This window comes from Haliaeetus albicilla, chromosome Z (assembly GCF_947461875.1).
Source record: "Haliaeetus albicilla chromosome Z, bHalAlb1.1, whole genome shotgun sequence".
Lineage (NCBI taxonomy): Eukaryota > Metazoa > Chordata > Aves > Accipitriformes > Accipitridae > Haliaeetus > Haliaeetus albicilla.
In genome coordinates this window covers 46,719,568-46,746,436 of record NC_091516.1, presented here as the reverse complement: position 1 = coordinate 46,746,436, position 26,869 = coordinate 46,719,568, and the positions used below count along the sequence as shown (strand labels likewise).

The 26,869-nt window shown below is 36.1% G+C and overlaps 1 protein-coding gene across 10 annotated transcripts in view; it reads right to left on the bottom strand.

Moving 5' to 3' along the window:
- Positions 1-26,869, bottom strand: part of PAM (peptidylglycine alpha-amidating monooxygenase) — a 152,713-nt gene that overhangs the window by 7,708 nt on the left and 118,136 nt on the right. For 5 of the 10 annotated variants that reach the window (XM_069775715.1, XM_069775714.1, XM_069775718.1 and 2 more), the window contains 7 exons: positions 15,313-15,618; positions 10,063-10,192; positions 5,445-5,561; positions 4,871-4,943; positions 4,079-4,292; positions 3,216-3,416; positions 358-476 (listed from right to left, as the gene is read on the bottom strand). In XM_069775715.1, the coding sequence (XP_069631816.1) occupies positions 358-476; positions 3,216-3,416; positions 4,079-4,292; positions 4,871-4,943; positions 5,445-5,561; positions 10,063-10,192; positions 15,313-15,618 (1,160 nt within the window). The remainder of the gene's footprint in view (positions 1-357; positions 477-3,215; positions 3,417-4,078; positions 4,293-4,870; positions 4,944-5,444; positions 5,562-10,062; positions 10,193-15,312; positions 15,619-26,869) is intronic. The other 5 variants (XM_069775716.1, XM_069775719.1, XM_069775723.1 and 2 more) reach the window with 3 other exon arrangements.

Here is a 26,869-nt window from a genome sequence, read left to right as displayed (position 1 = left end):
TGACAAATTACTAGCATCTAAATATATAAGTATTTCAAGTCGTTCATTATTCTCTTAAATTAGCTTTTAAGAACTGTCTTGACAGCAATAAAGTAGGCTTATCCTGACTGAAGGTATTATCTGTAGGAATCATCTTGAGGGTAGTATAATTTTTGAATGTGTACCACATGTAGAAACTTAAGACCCAAAATTCTAGTGTCTTTATTAAGTTAATATTATAAAGAATTCCTTTTGAATACCTTACATTATAAAACATCTTATTTCCTGTAATAGTCTTATGAAAGTTGGAGAAGTAGGATGTTAGCAACATTCCATATATGTAATTATATGCACAAGGCACTCTGTGCAATACTCCACCTTTCTAAGCGGAATGAAAGTATCAATTATTTCTCCAGTAGAGAAGTTCATCACAAATCCTTGCACTGGTTCTGCCTCTCCAGGATAAGGCATTCCATTAACTGCAAAGAGGAAACCACCTGCAACAATATTAGATTTCCTTTAACAACCCACATGTAACAAACTACAGTGAAGATGAACTGTAATAGTATAGACGAAAAACGGCTGGCTGAGAGAAAGAGACAGACAGACAGAAAAGAAACTCAACTTTCCTCAAATCACAAGAGGAAAGTTAAGTAAGGTGAAAGTTTGGCATTTAAGAGAGGCACACTTTGTCCAAATGAGAAGAACAAGCAAGGCAATATTTTACAGATTGGTTAAATGTAAAAAGAATGTGAAGGTGTTAAAAAAAATAATCTGAAGAATGCCTTGCTACAGATGCTTGATCTGGTAATGGAAAGTTCTTTAAATGCATCAAAAGCAGAAAGTCAGCTAGGGAATCAGTGGAACCACAAGTGGAAAAGGTATGAAAGGGGGACTCAGGGATGAGGGGCCTGTGGCAAAGAAGCTCAGTTTTTTGTCAGTTTTTTCTGTTGAATATGTTGTGGATATTCTGACAGTATTTTTTGTAGCAAAGAGGTCAGAGGAGCCAGCTCAACTGGAAGGAGAAACACAGAAGGTGTTAGACAAGTTGGAGGTTAATATTTCACCAGGTTTGGATGGCATTCACTCAAGTATAGAAGGAAGTCAAATGTGGAATTACAGACCTCAGGCCAAGTTGAGTAACCTAGCACTGCAAACAGCCACTCCTCCAGAAGACTAGCAGACAGCCAAAGTAATGCCCATCTACAAGAAGGGCTCAAAAGGGTGCCTGGGAACTACACGTCAACCATTCTGGCTTCCAGCCCCAGTAAGATGGTAGAATCCATAATGAAGAATAAGACATGGGTAAGTGTAGCCTGCTGGAAACAAGTTGGTATGGCTTCTATAAGGGGAAATTGTGCCTCACCTGTGAACAGGCAGAAAAAGCACACAGGTAAAGGAGATTCTGTAGATGTACTTGGATTTTCAGAAAACCTTTGACAAGGTTATGCATCAGAGCTTATTAAAAAATGTGACCTGTCAGAGGGCTGAATGAGAGATCTCTTAATGAACAGGAAGCAAAGAGAAGAGCTTAAGGGCAGAACTTATAATTTTTCAGCACAGAAAAGTCTGAGTAGTGTGATCCTGCAGGGATCAGAGCCAGAAACAATTTCATTCAACAGTCCTCATCAGTGACCTGAAAAATGGGGTGCACAGTGACATGTCCCAGTCTGAGGAAGGTACTGAGCTCTACAGAGTAGTTAAAAGCTTGATAATATTGAGAAAGTCTGGAAAGACTTTTTGTAAGAATACTTGAGTTGTCAAACAGATGGCAGAAGAGCTTCAACAAAGAAAAATGTAGAGTGACGCTTCTGTGAAAAAGTAATCTAGATCATGCCTATGTGATGTTTAGCTTGGAACTGGCAGCTACAACTCAGGATAGACATCTCTGAGCCATCACTGAAAGGTCTCTGAAATTTTTGGCTCCATGTACAGTGACAGCCAAAATTTCAACAGAATGTTGGGCATCATCAGGAGGAGAATTAGGAATGGAGGGGACAGATCTGCCACTATGCAAAAACTTAGCATGCCCACATCTTAGAGTACCAAGTGCTGTTTTACTTACTGCATCTCAAGAAGGTCCTAACGAAGTTAAAGATGCTAGAAGAGAAAGGCAACTACAATAGTCAAGGGGGTGAAGCAATTAAATGGCTTATGGGGAGAGACTAAGGTGGCTGGGGTTCTTTGGTTTGGAGAGGAGAAGGCTAAGAGGCAGCAGATATGGGGAGCGTGGAACTGTTATTCACCAACTCCCCAAATACTGGGACTGAGAAGCACTCAATGAAGCTAGGTCACTATTTTAATTTAAAAAAAATAAAGTGAGTAGTGAACTTCTGGAGCCTGTAACTGTAGGAGGTCAAGGAGGCAGACAGTACAAACGAGTTCAAAATGGGATTAGGAAAATTCATGGGCAATACAGCTATAGAAAGATCCTACAAAGAAGAGGTCAGGAGCTACCTCCTAACAGCCTTAAATAAAGTGCTCATGGATGCATGGGGAGTAAGAGAGGATCAGACCACAAAATGCAGCCAGGCTTACACATTCTCCTTAGAAAGCCTCTCTTGCCACTGTCAAGTGACAGAGCTATAGGTATCAAGTATATCATCCAGTACAGCATTTCTGTGTTGGCAGATGCAAGAGAAGTAACCCTGATATTAAATTTGATATCAACTATAGAGTTGGGAGCCTGACATGCCAAAATTCCTCATCCAGTTCTTGACATTTACATTACCTTCACTACCGGTATTAAAAATCCAACCCAAAAACTTAAGACAGTAACTGTTAACCAGATTGTGATATTAAAACCTACAACTTTTTCAAACTGCTTGCTTTCAGATTTTTTATTTTATGAAACACAAAACTTTTCTTGATTGGAACCTCTTTATTTTGCTCTCTTCAATGGAGCTTGAAATGAATATTTTAAAATGTTATCATTAACTAATTATTGACTCTGTAGTCACTAGGAAGCAAACAAGATCATCTACTTGTTGACATCACATTTAGGGAGTCTAATCAGTCATTTTTCACAAGCAGAGATTATATGCAAGCTTCCCTCACCCCACAAGTAGTAAAACAGGATAGTTCTAAAACTTTCCGTTATGTCAGCTCTACTTTTTCAGACAGTAAGTATCTGGCCTAAGATAACATGATAGCACTCTTTATGAAATAACACTGTGTACTGTGACACATTGGTGTAAAGCAACTACTTGAAACCTGAAAAACAGGAAAAAGATTACCTGGAACATATGAAACTGCAAACAACTCTCTTCCAAACGATTTGTGCTTGATCTCTCTTATGAACTCCCCAGTCTCTAACTTGAAGCACTGAATCCGACCATTTTCCCTGTCTGCAACGCACAGCTGACTGAAGTCGGGGATCAGGGCTAAGCTGTGAGGGATATGAAACTGTCCAGGTCTGGCTCTGCCTAAAGAAGTCTCTGCAATACAAAATATCCAGGTTTGTGTTAAAGTATACACTGAAACTATCAGTTTCACTTAGAAACAGCAATATGTCACATAACACAATGTAACACTGGAAAAAGAATAAAGTCAGTTTGCTTTCTTCTCCTAGCAGTTTTACTCATTTAGGTAGATAAACGGTGGTAGTCTTTCGTGTTGACTTTGTAAATTCTGTTTATGAATTCTCTATTTCCCTACAATATTTGGCATAGTTTAATGCCTGATAAATCTGAATCAGGCAGAAATGTAATTATTCATAAAACTTAAAACAGATGGGATCATGGCATAAATCCTGCAAAAATGGTAAAAATACTATTTGACCAAATGTTTAAGAAAAAACATAAGGTTTTTGTGAAAGAACACATTTTCTTGATAAGATAGGACATTCCAATACTTGTACTGAAAGCATGCTAACAAATTCCCATTGTTTATTTTTAGTGACTATATAACTACTACAAGTAGCTATATGAATAGAAGAGAGAAAATTGGAATGCAATGACAAGGCTGACATTCAGCTAGGGCTTGGAAGGTATTTCAGTAATAGAAATTTGTAAATAAAGTAATAGTAACATCAGCAATCTCATGGTTCATCATGAGTTCATGATAACAGCAGTATGGGTAAAGTACCAAGAGCTCTGACCTGTACCTTCTCCCCACTGCATCACGTACAACCCCTTTGGAGTGAACTGAATGACTCGACTGTTACAGTAGCCATCAGAGATATAAATGCTGCCAGTGATCGGATCCACAGCCACATCAGTTGGTTGACAGAAATGATTTCTGTCACTGCCCGGTTGCAAAGCCACTCCTAAGATCAGTAGTGGTTCTTTGTCATGTGCTCCCAGTTTGAAAACCTTTTTTTTAGTCAACGGGAAAAGAGAATAGGTTTCAGTTATGGAAGATGAAATATAAGAAGGATGACTGCCTATGGAAGAATATCTATTACTGTGTATAAAATTTATATACCAAACTGAATCTTAATATATTGACTATGACATCTATTACCAGTTTTTTAGTAGTGTTGATTTTAGGAAATTTCTGCCTAAAATATAAATTTCCTGTGATTACAGCAAAGGATTTAGTTTCACATTCTGGATTTAAGTACATAGGAGAATTGATAAGCAAAGATGCAGCAGAAAAATCTGTTCTTTTTCAAAAGAAACACTGTTTTAAAACAGATAGTTTTATTTCTGAATACTAAAAGAAACACTGTTTTCAAACAGATAGTTTTATTTCTGAATACTATGTCCATGTAGCAAATTATTCAACATAACTATATTCCACGAAGGTCACAGGGGTCAATTTGTGTAGGCATATTCTTAACATTTATCTTAACAGGCATAGATAAATAATTTACATCAAATCTCTAGGAAAGCAAAAACATTTTGTGGCAAAATATTAAAGTCCTTCTATTAAAGCTTCAGAAACATACCTGATGGAGAGCTACATCAGTGACCCAGTAGTTACCATTTTTATCTATACTCAAACCATGTGGTAAATAAAATCTGCAAGCACAAATGTAGAAGAATCAAGTTAAAAACATTTTTCAGGAAGAATGATGTAGATATAAAGATTTCACTTTTTATCTACCGATCAACAAATGCTGTACACACTAACTATCTGTAGTATTTAATGAAAAAGATAGCTTTACAGAATAGAATTTTCTTGACAAGTGTGTCTCAGCTCTGAAATTCAGCTGATCTCTGGTATCTCACTCAGGCTAATATTTGGTATCTTTAAGGACAATATACAATACTCATGAGCTCTGCATTTCTGTTAATCTGGCTAGTAGATGAAATTGTATGAATTGCTAGAAAGCAGAGGTGGTAAAGATGGCAAATTACTTCTATTAGTTGTTGATTTTGTAATTATTTATTTATTGTTTAAACAAACTCAGTGGCTACAATCACACAGTGCAATACAAAACATACATGAAAATGGGTTTGGGGACTTTCTGGAGTAAAATATACAGAAATGTTAGTTCAATAAAAGCAAAAATAACTTACAGACTTCTGCCCATGGAATGAAGCAGTTTTGCATTACTTGGATTCAAGACAAGAATTGTGTTCTGTTCAATTGGTCCAAGTCCTCTTTGCTGATAAACAAATTTGCTGTCAAAAGAACTACACAAAAATAGTGGAATAGAACGCCAGCATTAGAAGGTTCCACTGATGAACAATACACATGCAACTAAAAGCCAAGCTCTGTAGTTTAATTCCAGTGTGGGGTTACTGGTTTCTTTTTTTTCTTTAAGTAAGCCTTATTGCATTACTGTATGATCATAAGAGTTACAGTGTTGGATGTCTGCATTTCCTACTGAAGTTATGACTTCCAAACTAAAGGAGCACCAAATTAACACAGCAACAATTAAGGTAATCCTAAAGCAAGCAAGAAAAAACCTCTTCCTTTTTTTTTCCCTCTTCTTTGCTATGGCAAATAAAAAATGGGAAATCAAACAATGCAGCCCAAGTAAAAATATAGCTAAACACCAGGTCATAATTGCCAGTAAAAACAGGTTTACTTCATACTAAGGCAGCGTGTGCATGTTTGCGTGTCTTTTTTCTTTTTTTCAAACACAATTCAATATTTTGCCAGAGCTTACTACTGTAAGATTCAGGTCTTAAGGTTCTTATCCTTTTCTGAGTGTGCTTGCACAGCTTGAGACTGTAGGATATGACGTGTATTTCTCCTACCCCAAGAAGTCTACACTCAATTTTCAGGGTATGTGGAATATATTAATAAACGACATTTAAACATGTCACTATTTCAGACATTAAGAACCAGGATTAGCTTTCTAGAAGACATTTACGAGGCATAAAATTATCATATGTTTAAGAAATAAAAAATATAGCTGTTTGTGCCCCTACGGAGAAGTTGGCTATTACTCTAACCTGTTGAAATATATGTTCAGCATTTAGTGAAGGTAGATAGAGTGTAAAGTATTTTGAACAAAATTTGGTTTTAAGCAGTTTTATTTAAAAATGAGTCTAATACTCCTAAGGACTTACTTGCTCTAGGTATGGATGACCACAACTGGAGAACCAACACTGGACAGACTGAACTAATATCATTAATGTTATTATTAACCAGCACAGCTAATCACAGAAGTAAATCTTAGTGATGGTAGGTATTGTACAAAAAAAAAACACAGAAAAAAAGATTGTATCTCTGGAAAACTCACTATCTAGACAACTTAGTTTCCTTCCCAGTGTTTGAGACCAATTTCCCAGGTAGTCAATGTTCCTTTGTTTCAACTGATAAATAAGGACACTAACAATGCTTACTAGTGCTAGCTTAAAAGAAGCAAGACCAAAACCAACCAAACAAAACAACTGAACACCTTGCTATTATATGTCATGTTGCTCTGCAGCACGGTTTTCTAATAGGTTCTGCAGTTTGATATCAAAGGACAACTAAAACATGCTGCATATGTCACTACTTCTGATTTCAAACCCCAATGTAATTCCACAGCTATTTTTCTACTTTTCAGCTGGCAACTTCATACTAATACAAACAATTTATTGCTAAATCTAACATCCTTCTGGTGGGCTACATATTAAATTTAGACAGACCACCTGATCTCATAACTCCTGAAGGCACAACCCTGAGCTCTATTCTTGATCAAGCCTAAATTAACCTGCCTAGCTTGTTAAGAATGCAGTAACAAGAATGCAGTTTATATTCTTTATTATGTCTTTTATAAATTGCATGAATAGTATACATTTTTCGTCACAAAATGCAAAATAACTTCCAGCTGATTCACTGCTTAGGCAGCTTTACAGTTCTAATTTTTTTCATTTTGAACAGCATATACTGCCTATAGCGAAGACTGTTCTGAAACTGAGACGACGATGTGGTAGAAGAACCTGACTTATTTAAAAGGATTTTTTTTTTTTTTTAAATCATGCACAGAAGGAATGCTACAGCCACTGAAAAGCCTCTAGTGTATTATAGGGCTTGTCATTGCATAACTGCTTTTGCATTCTAAAGCAGACTGAAGTTGCTTTATAAAACAGCGCAGTCCATTCATCCAGCCACATTTAGTTGAATGAGGATCCAGCTTTTATGGCATATATTAATAACACATTGGAAACATTTGTGCATTGCCTAACAGCACAGATAATTTTTGTTTAGTTTTTTTCTATACTATGCTGGTGAAGCATTGAAACAGAGAAAATAAATTCTGGGCTTTCAGGCTTGATTGATTCATCATGTTTATGATTTCATAAGGAATATTGTACTCAATTAACTGTGTATTTGCAGCTAATGATAAACTTTAACTTGAAAGTCTGATAACTTCTTATCCCTCCAGCATACAATAGTCATGATAAACCTCTCTCAAATACTCATTTTTTTATTCCTTTTTATTGAAAAATGAGAACACATACACTCCTTCCTTTACAGCACAACCCATGAAAGGGTCCCCAGACTATTTCATATGCCCATGACATACCCAAAGATAAAAAAGGAAGGCTGACTGGCTGAGCACACATCTGTGTGCCTCTTCTCTGTGCCACAAATATGGAACAATAGCTTGACCACAGGCATGTTTTCCAAATATATTGTTTTAAAGTCACAATAATTTACATACACAGGCCTACAGAAGTTTTAGCCTGTCTGATTTAAGGGTTCCTACCAACACTGTCTTTCCTATACATTGATTAACTGTGTTCCACAAGAAGAAAAAAAAAACAACAACCCAAAACTTGTGAACAAAACCTCTCTGAAATGAATTAGGAATTCATGTGTAGTTGTCTTTATGGAAGGCCCATAACGAGCTTCAGTTAACAGCAGCTCGTCTTACTTCTTGGTTACATATCTGGGACTGAATGCTTCTGATCATATTTACAAGCCCAGGCAGTTTCACTTTGTTCCAACTTCAATCTCCACAAGATGGCAAATACAGCAAGCTCTCACACAGGGGTAATGTACAGATTAACACTACTAATACTAAGTATAAGACAAAGCATTTTTCTGGGAAGTCTGATAATCACAGGCTGGAAATACTCAGAATATGTCTGCTATCAAAGACAGGGATGAGTTAAGTGAACCTGTAGTGTTACGCAGCACAGCTGGTAGGTATATGGATTCCAGACCACAGCTCCAATCTTCTGCACCCACATCATACGAAAATTGAAGTTCAATTTGTCTCTCAACATGGTTGATTCATTATGCTCACTTGCTATTTTAGGGAACATTAACGTTTTCCTTTTTTATTTAAGATCTGGAGGGTCTCCAAATACTGCTTGGTCTCAAACTCCAGTTTTGTGCTCTGGGTTGTGGGTATAACTGAGTTGCCAGACACTTACAAATACACATTTCAGAAGTAAGAAATGAATACAACTGCCAGCCTATTTTCAAATATTTTTTCAATTCTTTCTTCAATGATACAAAGAACAGCACTTATGTTCATGTGTAAGAGGATCAAAAAAAGCAAATCAAAATCAGCTTTTACTTGAAGTTTGAATAATACAAGTTGCAGCATGCATCATCCTTCCAAATTTTATAGTCTGTATTTATATACACTTGAGCTGGAGACATCCCTGATACAATGCACAAGACATAAATGACTGCCTTATCTGCTGCATTATGTTATTTAGCTAAAAACCCAAAGAACTTACTTTCCTTCATAAAACAGTATTCTAAGCATAATTTGTCATTATAAGGTTGAGAAAACTCCCTCCTCTAATTTTCAGAAACTATGTTATCTTAAAATGAATTCATCGGGAGTTGAAAAAAACCCTACCATTTAGCCTTATAGTTATATACATGGAGAACAGATGCTTAGAAAGAAGATAAAAAAAGCACATTATAGAAAGGTTACTACATAATATTCTTTTACAGGTGGATACTATTTCCTCCCACTGTTTTGTCAAAAAGTTCATGGATTTTTTTCCAAAGTGTCCATCTAAACAGTTAGACATACTATTTTAAAGTTCAAAGGCATAAGGAGACTGTACAAATAAGGACACTGTACTTTATTTGGAATGTTCTGTTCTTAAAAAGAATATACCTTTGAGTATATTACTTTACAAACACTTGAAAAATGGCCATCATAAAGTTGACTTTTTTTTTTGTTTGAGTGACACTAAATATAGTAAATTTTATTCAATATAGTAGATTTTATCAAATAAGTAAAACAAAGCCTGTTTTGAGAGAGTGCCCTGTAACAATCCAACTTTGTTCAGTGGACGTAAACACAAAAAAGAATGAAGATACACTGGAGCTAGCTTTGCACTTCTTAAACCCAGGTGCTAATAGTAGTACACCATACTAAAACATCATTCTCCCAGGCTAATTAGTTCTGCTAGAAACATGGAGAAGCAGGGATAATTAATCTCAGTGAATAGCATACTAACATGGTCATACAGTTTAAGGACCTAATGTACTATGTTCTTTTTCTCTGGAGACACATTCTTACTGTCTAAAGACCTAGTAACCCCATCATCTTGAACTGTCAGTCACCACTTCCATTCTGAGTCTCCCAAAGGCACATTCAGCCAAAGAACTGAATTTGAAATGGAAAAGGAACTGCAATTTGTCTTGTCTTTTCTTGAGAAGATATACAAACAGCACACACCAATTTGACCTTCTAACATGCCATTCAGCAGAGTATCTACTTACTTTTCATCCCAAACATGATCACCTCTGTGGAAGATAACTAGGTTATTTTCAGGGTCCAGAGCCAACCCAGAAACTTGGCCTAGTTTGAGGTCTACTCCAGGCCACTCCACAGCCTCTTCTATGTGGAAATCTGATCAAAGAAACAAATAAACAAAAGACAGACATTCAGGTAGCATATTTATAAAAAAACATATGGTTAACTGGCACTTGGTACAGACTGCTGGGAATTACATGGACATTTTCTTACATGCAGTACTACCATTAATGCATTGCAATTTAATTCCACGCATAGTTTTATTACAGTAAAGCATGCACAAGCACTGGCATCCTGCTACATATAGGATGACAGAAACTTCAAAGCTGCTTTTGACTCCATTCTTTTCTCCATCTTATATGGATACAGGTAGACAGACTCTAGAATTTTTAGGAGCTCTGTGAATACTTTCTATATTGAAAGATTACAGAAATATATAACTATTATCCAAAATCAGCAGGCAAATGTAAATATTAACCTGTGTTTTATTTAAAAATGCGTAACAAAGACTATGAATCACTATACCAACTACATATCAGAAGTGGTTGATTCGTGACTTTTTTTCAGAAAAGCTTTTAACACTAAGAAAAAAATACAGGGAAGGAAGAAAAACAGCAACAAGAAGCAAATAAAACAGTAATTCTGTGAAGTTTGCCTATGACTTTTTTTCAGCCAACATATGCATTAGTGCTGGATAATGTTCATATTTCAATCCAAGTATTATAGGCATGAATGGGAAATAGATGTCTAAATCTGATGAAAGGGATGAAGAAGGGTAGAATATTTGTCATTGTTTATGCCATTACACAACTGTTTTTAAGATTAAATACTGGATATTTTTTGAGTAACACAGATCTGATTTTCACACTAGATCAACAACACAGGATTTAGCAAGTGAACCACTACTAAAAAATTGGATACTTCTTATGTTTGTCTTAAATTGTAAAACTCCTCAACTAAGGGAGACAAATTTAGTTTCAACTTAAAGACTAAAATTAAAAATATAAAAAGATGTATCATTCAATCTCTGTTTTATGTAAAAATAGACTTAAACTGATTAAAGGCATGAACAGTCCAAAATTTGAAAAAGTTGCAGAGCATTAGCTACAGGATTAATTTCTCATAGATAGAGTGCTTAATGCTATTTGGAAGATGTTGGTCTGGGTTGCTCTGGCACTATATTCTGAAAAATAAAAAATATAATGGCCAGACAAATATCACCAATTCTGATTTAAAAAAAAAAAAAAACCAAACCAAAACCAAAACCCCACAAATCCTAAAATGCCTTCTATATGTTAGGAAATCCATCACTCCTTCCTTTCAGAAATTAATTTGTTCAGCATAATTCAGGTATTTCTAACATGCGGACTTTGTACATAGGTATCTATAGGCAAACTGAAGGTGAATAGAAAGCAATTTCTTTGCAGCTACGTGAAACTGGAGCTGTTTCACGAGTATTCAATGTGTTTGAGAGCATTATGCTGTACTTCGCAACTTTCAGTTCACCCAAAGTTTGTGTGTTTTGCTGTAGTCCTAAACACCAATCACTGGAGTACCATCTAGGCAGATGAAACACATACCCTCTTTCACAAAGTGCCAGGGCATCAATGCTTTGACACAAGGCAGATCACAGACCTTAACACACAGCACCCAAGGAGTTTGAGAGGGTTCAGCTGGAAGTGATCTTCTAATGAAAGGAAAAATGAAGAGGGAAACAATGTCCAAAATCTTCAGGTCACCTGTGCAACCCAGCTGTTCTGATAAGCATATCCCCCACTCCCCCTTCCATTTCACTTGAAAGAAACGTAGTCTGAGGAGTAACAGCAAGGATGGGGTGGAGGGAAAGCCATTTTCTACAACCTACATAGGGCAAAGATAAAACCAGTGCTGAAAACCCCTACCACAGACTAGGAGATATTTTACCTTTGTAGTTTTAGATACCATAGCTAAAGAAGGTGACAGAGAAACTCTTCAGGCTAACACAAACTTAAGACAAACCTAAGGCAATCAGCAACTGCAGTGAATCCAAGACAGTAATCAGAAACTTCTAAAACAAGAAATTCTACTCTGTTGCAAACTTCGCTGAACAAATCAAGCTAAAAGAGAAGCCGTTAAGAAAAAAATTTATACATATGCATACTTCTGTACAGTTCAGTTGGTCACAGCATGTGCAGTACCAGGTATATTCATGGATGTTAGGATTTTGAAAGGAATAGAAGTGTGGAAATCCAGTGTCTGCTTCCTCGCTTGCTCATTCTATATCAGTCTAAGTTAACTTGCAGAAAGCTTATGTATGTTTAATGTTAACAGTGCTCCTTGGCCTCTGAGCCGTTTGCAAAAAAGCTAGAAAAATTAAAAGGCTAAGCATAGAAAGCCTAAATTTAGGCCTCTGTAAAATTCAGTTTCTCAAAAGGCATGCACTATAAAATACAAAAAATTTAAGCTAGACTTAAAGGAATAAAAGATTTCTGATAGATCAAAACAATAAAATTAATGTACAGTGAAATACAGTCTAATTGGAAGAACTTCAGCCTCTATACAACCTTTAAATTTTCTCATGCTTTTCCAAAATTGGTTTATTATTGTTATCTTTTCTTTTCCCTTTGCAAGTCTCATACTGAAAGTCCTTTGATATAGGTTTATCTTAGTGCAACTACCTTTTTACAAAAACTTACTTACTAAATTTAGACTTCATTTATCTAGACTGATTATTAATTCCCTACAAAACTAAGTGGCCTATGGAACAGTTACACAGGAAACCAAAGAAAATTACTTTTCCCCATTAAATTAATTTACAATTACTTTTTAAAAAAAATACATAATCACCAGTTTTGTTGTAAATGAGATTTCTAAACTAAGTACCAGATCTTCTACCTTGTAATTTAGAGTGATTCCTTTCGTCAGTAAAACTATAAACAATTACATAGATTTAGAACATGCAAATCAGCATCTAATTTCTCTACAAGTGAAAGAATAACGCCTTATTGACTGGCAAAATTGCTATTTACTGTCCAGAAATCCCTTGCTAGCTTTTAACATTACAAATTTTAATCATGTTACATTTACTCGCTGCCATCAGAGTAATCATTTAAATCTTGACAAATATAAGTAAGCACTGCACAAAGGAGTTTTAAAAATTGGAAAATTACAGTGTTTGCCTCAATTAGGAGGTATAATTTTATTGGTTGCAGTGATGCTGAATGAGCTGACTGATTAGTGACCAGTCTTGGGGTAACAAGATAACAACAGTGCAGGAAGAGCAGTAGTGTAAAGTTATGAATGTAACATTCATAATAACCTTATTATTGGTCACTTGCTATTTCAGGCCAGTTACATGTTTAAAACTGGAATACTTGCAAGACTAAAAATATTAAACTATTTTAATTCCGATAATTTTTAAACAGTTAAATGAAATTAATTTAACAGGAACCAGAGTCTTGTCCTAAGAAATACTGAGAATTTTTTAAATTCAATACAGTAAAGAATTTTATGAAGGGTGCAAATTTTTTTATTAACCCCAGACAACTTAAAGCACTTTATGTTCCACTTCTTCCTCTGAAGAGGAAAATTCTGTTATGGAAGGTTTTGTTCTTCTAATACATAAATACTTCCCAAACAGAAACTAAACATGTGCTTAAAGGTTTTATTGCTATATAAGTTCTTTTGCCAAAAGATGGCGCTGACAGCTTCTGCAGTTCAGAATTTCCATAGTTTGCAGTATGACAAACATAAAAAAAAAAAATGCTAATTAAGAACATTTCAGTTTTCCTTTTTGCTGTAACTCAAAATTGCATCATTTGAAATCCATTTATTAATTAGTCCTCCACCACCAAATTCCCCCAAAATGAATATACAGCTACTAAAGTAACTGAGCAAATGCTTTCTGTAGTTAGAATTCATGCCATATGGTGTGCCAACTAAGCCATTTATTCAGTTCACTGACACTCCCTCCTCTGGATCAGTTAAAACAGAAAGGAAATTTCTTTTATCCCCTCTACACACCACATGCTATTAGTCTGAACTGAACAAACTGGTTTTGCAGAAATGTTACACACATTACTCTTCCAAGCATTTAATTCCAGTGTCACTTATGGAATTATGATTTACACTGATGTCAGGCACAAGGTAACATCCCACCTGTTTTATGCCACTATACAAATAACTTGACAGGCTCTCATTTAACTGACTAGCATAACATAACATTGGAAAGTCCTCATCTTTGGTTTTCTGTTAAATACAAATTCAGAATTTTGCTTAATTTGAATACTATAACAGAATCTCACATAAGCGGAGATAATACATGTTAACATTTGAACTGAAATAAAAATCAAATGGATGATGAATGATGTATATTTGTGCACAACAGCACTTGGAAACATCAAGCTGGCTGGTTGCAACATAAAAGCAAGCATGTGCTGCTACAGCTTACGCATACAGATGACTTTCATGCATACCAGTTTCTTTTATGAGATACTCGTCACATGCTGCATTATCTGGCTTTCCACATTAGCAAGTAAGACTAAGCACAATCAATATCACAGAGACCAAAATGCAAGTAAAACAAACACAACACTTCCATGGTTTCTGCTGTCATAGAAACCTGAAGGGAACAAATTATAATCCCAGTACAATAAAACAGCCTGTCCAAGAATATTTGGATAGCCAAGCCCAATTTGAAATAAATATGCAGAAAATTTTACTTCTCACGAATTTTTCAGGATTAACTACCACTCTTTCTGAATGAGAGAAAAAATGTCCAAAAGAATGACAGCAATAAATTTTATAAAATCCTGTATCTGACAAACCAAGGTAATCAGGAAACTCATAAAATGCATCGATTATCCCAGTGACCATGTTACAGTAGTTACTTGTATTAGGAAAATTCTTCACTTCCCGTGACTACTATATCCTGTCTTTACTTTGTTTTAGCATAGTTGATATCACATCATTAAGTAAAAGTCTTGAGAGTAGACAAAATACTCTATGTTCCAAAAAGCAGTGGTATTGTGCCATTGGTATACATTCTTTCTTCACACAGGAGGGGGAAAAGAACCCCATTGAAATACCTCTAAAATAGGGGGAGAATATTTCCATAATTAGGAAAATTGTCACGTAAAATACTTCTGAGCATCAATTGATATTCCCTTCAGATTTTGCTAATGTGGATCACAGCTCTTACATTGCATTTCAGTGTATAAAATTAAGCCCTAACCCACCTCCTGTATGTCCTTTTTCCCAGCTTCCCTCACCATGTTTAGGCTGTCGTAAAGAGAAATGTCTGTTCTCTGGTGGCCTCAGGGTAGACTCTAGTCTGTGAAATTTGTGAATTCTGTCTCTGACAAGAATAGTATTGTCCCTCTCATCATGATTTGTGATCTGTCTGGCAAGATCCTTCTTTTGGACTACATTAGCAATCTCAGCTACAAAATCTGACTCTGCCTTTTCTGTAGGGTTATGCTTATGCACATGCACAACATCTTCCCTTTCTCCTAGCAGCTTGGAAAGGAGTGAATAGAAATCACCTGTACAGAAAAGAGAAAACATAAAAGGAAAGGAGGGAAAAAAATTATAACACATCGTGTAGTTTTAGAAAGCTTCAGCAAAGTATAATGTAACAAAGTTATTCAAACAGTCATTGTCAAAAGCAGTGTAAGAGGGAACTGTTTCAGCCTCAGGGATTGAATGAGCCAAGTCTCTGGTTTGAAAAGATAATGTCAAATCTTTATCAACTTTAATTTACATATAAATGTCCACTTTTACCTGACACTCTGGCATCAAAAAATCATCACCTCTGCACAGATGTTCTTGGGAACAAGGGGAAAAAAAAAAAAAGAAAAAGAAAAAAGTGTGCAAATTTTGGTAAAAGAATATTTATGATGGAATTATCTGGATTTGCCAGCTTACTGCAGACATACTATTTTTATAAAACGAAAAGGTAAAAATTCTATAGTTTATCAATTTGTTCACTTAAAAAGACAATAGGATAGTGATGATGCATTTCAAAATATATTTCTTTGAAATCTGTCATTGCATCAGAAACTTAGGGCGTAAGAAAACAAACTTTCACATTTGCAAACAGATTCCATACAACATACTGTAGAAAGAAGACACAATAGTAAAACAGAGTGATCCACTAAATTTTCATTTATTAATTCAGTCTGGGTCCTGTTCCTCCTCTTCCTCCAAATAGTAACACCCCTTAGTCACAGTATCATCTGGCAATGCAGGGAACAGTATTTTCTCAAGCTGCTTGCTAGCAATGCAGTTATCACTATAGCTTTCTTAGACACCAACAAGCATTTCAGTAAATTCCACAACAATACCTCAAAGCAGACAAACGAAAATTAGGTATGCAAATTCCAGAACCACAGCTTTATTCACAAAATATTCAAACCATCCAAATAGGTTTTGATGAAGTCAATGCTGAATTCTTTTTGCAGGATTAAATAAAGTGATGACATCATGACAAGTATATCCCTCTCCTGGGGTTCTCTGCTAACCAGCAGGTACCCAGCTTGTTAGAATTTATTAATCAAATACCTTGCCTGCCTGAAACTATTATCGGTTCTGTTAAACACAACTGCACCATTTGAATGGAAAGAGACATCCAATATACTTTAAGATTTAATGCAAGTAGGTATACTCTATTTCGTCTTAAGTACAAATCATTCATTATTAAGAATTTGTATTATTTTATGACAGGCTATATAAGACATTTTTTAGAAAAGCAAAACTATAAGTAAGGAAGCTTTCACCAAAAAAACCCCACTCAGAACAAGAAACCAGCACTTGCAGCCTGGGACAGAAGAAACTAAGACTTTTGGAAATGACCCTAACAGGATCTGTCATGTTTATAAACAGTCCTAGTTCAATGATTTTGAGTAGGATTCCATTCCTTGTCCTTGGAAAAGAAATATCCCTGATGAAATCATCTGTCAGAAAATAATTACGCAAGTAACAGGGCCAATTTCAATGAAATGAACAAAGCAAATTAGATAAGAGAGAAAATTGTTAAGCTATATAACAAATATGAATTGTTTGCTTCAAATACAATTGTGAAGTTAGAATGCTTCATAATCCTAATACAGTCATTCAACTAGTCCAACTCCTGATTCAGAACAAATCCAAATATTCAAAAGGTATGAAACAATATAAGTTTTGGATACAAACCACATTTATTCTGAGAAAAGTTTATTTGTGCTGATGTAGTAACACATCTGGAATTTCCTTTATTTAGGAAACATTCAGTATTAAAATAGCCTCCATTGGCCTTATCTGTATTTTTGCACCATTTTAAAATTTAAACAAAGTCCATATGTACAAATGTTTTGGGGTTATCCATGGCTGGAGACCCACAGATTAGCAAAGCCCACTGACTTCTCTATACACAATCATTTCCAACGGAGAGGTCTGAATGGTAAAAGCAGTGTTCTGTCTAATATAACTGTGTAAGGCAAGCCTGGTGCTATTTTAAACTACAGACCTTTTAAAAGCCATTTTAGTGATCTTTGCCCAGTTCACTCTTTCCTAGTTCTGTATCAACAGTCTGATCAATTTACTTGTAATTCTTGGTCACAAAAAGAACAACATGCTACAGTTTGTATAAAGGTTTCAGCTCCAACTCACAACTCATATGTTCATGCTATTTGAATAAAGAAGTTTGCCAGCTTCGTGCTTCAGCCAAAGACATTGCATTCTACCTCTGTCATGCAATGGTTGCCACAGAATAATCAACTCACCCTCTAAAATAGATATTGCTTGTTGATTTAAAAAAAAAAACCAAACAAAAAAGTGCTTCAGTTTACCTGTCTCAAATTAGCTTCTCTTATTACAAAAGAAACTGCTAAGGCATAGGACTCAGTGAAGGACAAGAAGAAAAGAGAGCAGGGGAATCTAACTTAAAAAACAACAGAAGGACAGGGAGCAATTTCTAGGACAAGGTGCTTTCACAGAAAATTCCAGTAGTCTTTATGGGAACTATTAATCAGGGACTCAACTCCAAGTAGGCTAATCACTTTGGGTTTTCTCCTAGCACTGAGCCCATGTTCATAAGATACACGAGGAACTTTCAAGCAGTGGAGTACGGAGTAAGGTGGTGTGAGTACGTCACCACCAGTGGCTATAGATGAGATATTTTCCAAGTTGAGCTCGTCCTATTAGTGCTTTCATTAAGCAGGGGTGTTGTAAACACAACAGTTAAGAATATTTAGGAATTGTATGAATGTATGAAAAAGGGTGTGCTTCAGAGAGTGAAAATAGTCTGAAATGTAGCTGGTCTGAAACTGTGATCTTTACCTTAAGTAAATGTGTTTGAGAAAATGATATAAAATCTCTACACCTTAAGTTCAGAAGACATCCATGAAGCCTACATATCTGCCCAGCATCTCCATATGCTTGGCACAAACAGTAGGCTGAAGTCTTGTGTCAATTTCTTGGCATCTTGACACAACTCAGAGTATTTACAAAGCAGAAAAGATGTGTGCAGATGTGAAAGGGAACAATTGAAGTTTCCTGACTACTCAATGTATGCAACTGTTCCCTAAACGCCACACATTGAATGGAGGTCCCATATTATTTGGGACCAACTTTTTTCAGCTTTGTTTGTGGATCCCCAGGGAGATTCCAATAAATTTGTAAGCAGCACATTTTTAAGAAGTAGTTCAGAATTCACTACAGGTAACTAGCAAAGAGCAGATTTGTGTTGTTTCTGATTAACAGTTGCTCTCTGCAAAGCAATATCCAGCAAATATCAAAGCACAATCTCATGTTGCTTGCTTTGTCTTTGCACTAGCTGAACAGCTGAAGGATGTTTCTTGTCTGAAGATACTCAGTGGGAAAGGAACATCAGCAAGATGTACCATGTTACTTGTTTGGCCTTTTGTGAGATGAGACAGCCTGGCCTTTAGAATGCCTGGGTATGGCTAGAAGAAGACATGGGTGAATGAACAACTTGCTCTTGTTGAAATAACGGAAGTCTAGCAGTGCAGTGTCAGGGAAGCTGACTGATTAGGTTGGTTTCAGAAAGGATACTTACATGCACTTCTTATGTGCAAGCTACTCGGACGCTTCCCTCTACGTAATACAGTAAAAGATGATTGGCTACAAAAACCTACAGTTTATTCTGTTCTGGAGGAAGGGATAGCTGTCAAGACCAACATCTCCAGAATGAAACAATGCACAAGCATATTCCAGTAAGTTCAAACTTAATTACTACGGCAGTTCTACTCTATGAAAATTCTTTTACAGAACAGTGTTTCGGAAAACAGTCATACAAACAAATAAAGTTGTAACATTGGTGACTTCATTGCAAACCGTGAGCTGAACCTCACCTGATCTCAATAAAAGACCAGACTGGCTTAAGGTTAATAAAACAGTTTAGTATGTTGACCACCAAGGTCTGCGTAGAATCCCAATGGTGTTGAACTATCCATGTCTAAAAGCAGTCCTTTTTTTCACTGCTAGAGCATGACTTCCCCAACTTGCAGCGAGCAGTCGCTGTCCATGGTCCCTACGGAGCACACCACTACGCTGTTGGACATAACAACTTCCAGTCTGGATGAAGTACCTAGCCATGGTGCTGCAGGATCAAGCTATGAGATAGACGGCAAGTTCAACCATAGTAAGCCTGTCCAGAGAGCTTGAATATGTATCTGTTAAGATACATATGTGAAAATTCATTTTACTGCATTTTAGAAAAAAGGCAAGAACACCCTGGTGGTGTCTGAGAATTCTCATCTCCAGAATATGTATTTGTGTCATAATGCCTGTGCAGTTTCACTGAGAAAGTTCCAATAGTCTCCCCAGTCTGTCACTGGCATTCCAGACTTTTGTTAGGAATCAGACTGAACAGGATTTCAAACACAAAGCCTTGCAGCCTTCTGGCAAAATTATGTCTTACTAGCAAATAACCAGAACAGAGGGATTAAGACCAAAAATCTAGCAAGCAGCCCTCTCTTGATAGGGGACTGATACTGCAAAGTTTATTTATGTATTGCTGCAGCTCAGTTGGTGCGAATGCTTGTATTGGAAGTTTCCTGTTCTTGAGCATGTCTGATCTGACATGGAGCCAGTACGTTGGTCCTTCCAAACTCATGTCTCCATCCTACTGTGGCTGTATTAAGAGACAAGTTTTCATAGCTGACTCTGGGTTTCCTAATTATCTCTGAATAAAATGGAGTGTATTCTGAGACTGCAGGTTTCTGTCTTAGGATGTGCTTCTGTTCAGCATGTACATCTGTCAAAAATAGTCAGTGCTTTGCCTTTTCAGAAGTGCTGAAATCAGGGTCCAAATGATATGGGCTCCAGCTATGACATGTACTCCAGCTATGACTTTGTGTCATCTTAAATCTCAGGTAATGTTTATGTAGTATGTTAAGAGTCATATCAGAAAATGTGTACTTCAGCTGAAGAGCTATCTTCTTGATGAAGATACGGAAATTGGGCTGCAAGTATCACCTTCCAGACTGTGCCGTCATGAACAAATGCCTTCCAAATAAACATTTATCAAAATCAAGTTTAATTTTCTTTGCCTTCTTTGGCTCCTAGATGAAGCTACTAAGCTCATTCTAACAGGCATACATAAGATAACATTGCTGGCAGTAAAGAAGGGGAGAAAGGCATGGAAACACATTACAGAAGTGAACAAAATCAAGTATCTATCTATTTGAAGTGACATTGGACATAGTTTGACATAACAGACCAAACCAACTTTAAAATGGCTTCTAGTCTGCTATTGTTTTTCATGCGAGTCCTATCATACTGAGTTAATCTGTTGCTTGATGAAAGTACTAGAAAGGTTCCGGAGAACTAAAAAATATTACATAAGGCTGTTTTCTTTTTGAAGAGATTTGAGGGGCTGGGGAAAGGAGGCATAGATATAAGGAAATGAAAAGGGTTAAGCTGCTCTAGAGATTCTTAGTCACCATCACTGTGCCCTAAGTGATGCGCTCTTATAGCATAGCCAAACTGACATGTTTGAAGAACAGGAACTGTATCTGGTCTCAGGGCATTTCTAAGCAGCTTACAGAACTAAAAAAAGATGGAAAAAAAAAGGTTAAAAAATAAAATAATTAGCTGTTTTCTTCTATGTCTGCATGTTCCTAAGAAGGGCTTTTACTACTATTGCAATGTAAATGCACTTTCTTTGTTTTTAATTCATTCTTTGTTTTCTTCAACTGTCAAAATGTTTCAATGTACAAATGTTTTGAAAGTCCAAGCATAGTTTATAAAATCACTAGGTTAAAGGAGTTCGTAACTGGGAAAGAGAGTGTTAAAGGTAAGAGAAAGTATGAAAGAAGATGAAAGAATCTTCACTAAGGATTACATTTTGTAACAGACCCGTGTTCTTCATCAACAAATCAGAACCTGAGACTCAAAATCCAAGCTGGTTGCAGTTTCCTAATTGCCCTATTCTTTCCTTTCCTTCTTGACCAGTAATAAGTTCCTGACAAACATCAATTATGTTGTTATAATAAAATATATTTATCAGCTACTGCTAAATAATGAGCCATAAACACAATGGTTTTACTACATAGGACTTTGCTGTGCTCATTCAGATATATGGAACACATTTGTATCTCAGGCACACAGAACGCCAGTTCCATCTCAAATTTCCATTTCATGCAGTACATAATTGTAAATACATGTCTTCTCACAAAATGACATATATGAGACTGTTTATCAGAAAGTAGTTCTGCTATCTTCAAATTGTTTAAGCTTCATCATGCTTTAGTTAAAAAAAAAAAAGACATGAAAATTATAAAAAAGGAAAACATTTTGCCAATAATAACAACAACAATAATAATAAAAAAATCATTTTTGGTGTGTTTTATATTTGTGCTATGACTTCATCATTTCTGTGAACTCTTCCTGTACTAATACAATGCCTACTTTTCACTCCTTCAGACATATTAATGATATTATAAGCATTTTTTGCAGTTCTTCATTAATAAGTAGTCTTTTACATTACAGAAGATACCTAGGGAAAGTCCCTCTATAACTTTAAGAACCAGAGAACATAAACCAAGTGTCAAACAGTGGACACTGAAACACTCAATTTAAAATGGCTTCTTTCCATGCTTGTTACATTCTTTTCCTGCTTAGGAAAACCCCATACCAGTTGCAATTTTTTTGCTTAGATCTGATGCTCCTTTCCTTACAGTGCTGAATGAAGATGCTTTTGTAGGGATTATGAATAACCTTATTCTAACCAAATCAAAGGCTCATCTTTTATTTACAACTTTGAGCAGGATCTTTCAGTGTTGAAACAATAAGAAAATCCTCTGCAATTTTGAATCTTCCTAATTATACTTCTCTAACTGTAAATATTGCTTTTAATACCTTTCAGTAGCATTTTCTTCCAAGGTTTAATTCTGTCTCTTTTCTCTTATTTTTGTACTCTATTTAAGGGATCTTATATAATCTCTGAGCACCAAACATGCATCCCGAGCCTGAAAACATCTAAAGACTTTCTCCTATGTCTGGCCTTAATCTAAAAACATTTCTAACACTTCATTGCAGGAATCCCACATCAATACTGGAAAGTGAATTTTTTTTCTGTTTCAAGCTTCATCCTTTCTCCATCAACCTAATATATTTTAACCACCTACCAAATGGAAGTCCTCTCTTTTCTTACAAACACAGACAAATGAGCAAAAGTAAATTATGACAAACTGATTTTAGACAGGAATGTAACTCATGACTACACATGCTGGCATAAAAATACATTAAGTCTTACTGGTTGACTCTGCTGCCGTAGGTTTGCCATGTAATACTATCACAGAAATACACTACTTCTTTACCTGAAAAATCAAGGACCTGCCTACATGCCGATTCTCCTTTCCTCTTCCTTTCAACACTTATCCCACAAGAAGGCCTCCCTTCACATTTCCCCCTCCCTTCTTTTTTTTCAAGAAGGAAACAAAAGAGACATGAGGCACTTATATCAATCAGAAATTGCTATCCCAGATACAAAAAGCCTAGTTCACTACATTTTTATTGTAATGAGCTTTTCACAGAAACTCACAAGTAAACAGCAAAATATGCAACACTGAACAGACATTTCAGTTTCTCAATTCACGCATTCAGCTACAACCTAGCAAAATATTTCCAGCAGTGTAACAAATACGTTGTGCATAAGTTTTTATCTGTCTCTGTGTGTGTGTGCGTGCACTCGTGCAAATATAGCATACAACAACTGAAAATAATGAAAAGATGTGTTAGGCATCCAACAAGTAATAAATAGCAGAATTATGTGTAAACTTAATTCAGCCCCCATTTTGTATAGATTATGATGTTAATGTTTCTTATAAAGAAATCTCCTCAATCAATAGGCCATTGCTACATATTTATATTTAACCTCATTCAAAGAATCCCCCTCCAAGCACTCCTGAACATGTGTTTTAACTGAACAGAAAGACTTCTCTTAACATTTCTATTCCATCATCTATGTTTATGAAACACTTACACTACATTACTTCACTATCACAGCGTCTCCTATGAAATTAAGGTCCATAATTACTGCTACTAGAGATTACAGCCAGAACTGTCATTTAGTATCCATTCATTTTGGGTGTCCACCTATAAACATCTCAAAATGTGATTTTACAGGGTACTACTTAGCATTATATTTCGTTCTTACATTTAAGACACATTTCCAGTCAGTTTCAGTAGGAGCTGTGTACACCCAAGACTTAGCTTCAGTTGTTTGTTCTGTCCATCCTCAAAGACTAGGAAAACAGATCAGGAAATCAGACTTCACAAAGGTAGCCAGCTACCTAGAACCATTCAGCAACTCTGATGAGAGTCTAAAGTAAAACACACTTGTGCCAGTTTTGGCTGGAATAGAGTTAATTTTCTTCATAGTAGCTGGTATGGGGCTATGTTTTGGATTTGTGTTGAAAAGTGTTGATAATACAGGGATGTTTTCGTTACTGCTGAGCAGTGCTTACTCAGAGTCCAGGCCTTTTCTGCTTCTCACCCCACCCCACCAGTGAGCAGGCTGGGGGTACACAAGAAGTTGGGAGGCGACACAGCAGGGACAGCTGACCCCAACTGACCACAGGGATATTCCACACCATATGGTGTCATGCTCAGCAGTAGAACTGGGGGAAGAAGAAGGAAGGAGGGGTCATTTGGAGTTTTGGCATTTAACCATTATGTGTGATGGAGCCCTGCTTTCCTGGAGATGGCTGAACACCTGCCTGCTGATGGGAAGTATATGAGTGAATTCCTTGTTTTGCTTTGCTTGTGTGGCTTTTGCTTCACCTATTAAACTGTCCTTATCTCAGCCCACAAGTTTTCTCACTTTTACCCTCCTGGTTCTCTCCCCCATCCCACTGTGAGGGAGGTGATTGAGGAATGAGTGGCTGCGTGGTGATTGGTTGCCGGCTGGGGTTAAACCACGAAAACACTTTAATCAGAGAGCATCAGATTGCCTTAAGCCATGAAGTCATATTCTTTTCTTTATGTTGTTTTCTATTTCACTCACTATGCACATCCTAATCTCTAAAACAACATGGTAGAAGTCCAGTGAGGTGTTTTCCTATGCAACCTATCTCACCACCAGGGCAGCAATTCTGTGATCGCAGACTTAAAAGCCCAACTTTATAAAACCTCACTTCTGAATGCTGGACTTAAGCTGTAATATTATTTTAAATGTAGGAGTTTTAATGAGTTTTCAGTTAAAACACTCAGCTGTGAAAAAGGGACCTCACATGAGTCTAGCTGGGACATCCAAAGAGAGATCTTAAGTATACTTGTATTGAACTTCACTGTTTGAGCTCCTGGAATAACTTGTGCTCATGATAACCATGAAATAATGGGGGATGAGAGAAAAAAAAATATTGGCAGGACACCTGACCAATACTGACAGCAAAAGAATCACAACTTTGACTCTCACTTCAGATTCCACCATCAGAGGCAAAAATATATGTTACTTTTGCGGTACTAACTTCTAAATTCCCTAAGATAGGCACAAGCAAAAATGTACTTTTGTAAGTGTCACATTAAACATTAATACCAGAAGTAAGATGAAAATCCCATCTGATTCAAATTTTTGTTTTATATGCTGTGAGTGAATTTTCAGTTCAAGCCAGCCTTGAACTTTTTCTTTTAAACCAATTAAACTTAATTATATGGGCTTTACCAGGAAAAAAATTTGTCCTTTCTGCTTCAAAAGAAAGTTTATGATTACATCGAATACATACAAAATGAGATCTCAAATCACAAGTCACAGGTTAACAAATTAAATATTGCACATATGATTAATCATCACCTGTATATTCCTTCCTTGTTATTAAGAAACTAATCCTACTATTCTGTCTATACAGCTTTCAGCGACAGCAGCAGCTGACTTTCTTAATAGTAAAGGCTGCTTCACTGCTCGCATTCCAAAACAAACCTGAACTATATTATATGACACCACAGACTACAGCCAGGAAAGTGTTGAACAAACAAATGAAACACATTTAGGCCTTTTTTCCACAGGTAAAGAAGAGACATCTAGCAGACATGGTGAATGCTATGAACAGATAGTAGTTTTTTTCACTACTGTATCTATTGAATACAATTTAATCAAACTTCTAATGATGAACAAAAAATAAACATAAATAATATTTGTTTTGCTAGGGACTTTGTGCTTCAGCAGGAACAGGAAACATTCCAATATGCACAAATGTCTAAATCAATTGCATTTCCTACAATAATTAACTTCCTATGAACAGTTTCCAAACAGTGACACTGCTGTTTCAAAAACAATATAATGAGGTCAGTTTCATTAAGGTAAGTTCTGTTTAATTTTAACACTACAGGGATTTAGCTTTGTCTTCATGCTGAGTGGTGGTTCACTTTATGATGGTTACAACTTATTTCAGCATTGTTTATTAATGTGCTTCTGATGATTGAAGGTGATGAAATTGAAAATTTGACATAAAAGCAGTGATAACTCCTGCAGGTGCTGATATAACAAACTGCCTACGTGTAGCAGGAAGTACATCTTCTAAACCTATGCCCAGGCAATCATGTGATAGACATATTATTAGCAGGCAGATACTTTCACATGGCAGGCTTTTTTGTTCTCCTCTTTTGAGGCAAATGCTTAGATTTAATACTAGTCACATCAAAATTTGTCTCTTTGACCATGCCTCTATCACCCAGATTTGTAAGTATCTCTAGGGCAATATAACAACTTAACAATTATCTTAGTTCTAGTGAAGTAACAGTGTTTACTTCAGTTACTTGAAAATAAGGAAGGAAAATTAAGTTGCTACAATGTAATGAGTCATCGAGAAAAAAACATGTAAGATAAACCACAGAATTATGGAGAAAACATTGAAGTACTATCTTCAGAGCAAATCAAAGGCTAAATTTACAGAGCAACAGCTCAGCAGCAATAGAACTAATCAAAGCCTGAACTTTGGTGGATCTGTATTTTGTAGATAAGCTTATCATACAAAGTATGTCATGCCAGACCATAAAGGGAAAAATATATGTTATAACTTTTACCTCAGTGAAAGTATGTATTTGCTTCTCTGCAGCTTAGGGGTCCACTGCCCCCTCCCTCCAAACTGTAGAATTTTCCTAAGACCTTGTTCAAATTTGGTTATATTGGCTAACTCACTAAAGTCACTTGAGGAGATGGATGAATTGGCAATGTGTCCTGGCTTTGGCTGGGACAGAGTTAATTTTCTTCCTAGTAGCTGGTATAGTATTATGTTTTGGGTTCAGTATGAGAAGAATGTTGATAACACACTGATGTTTTCAGTTGTTGCTAAA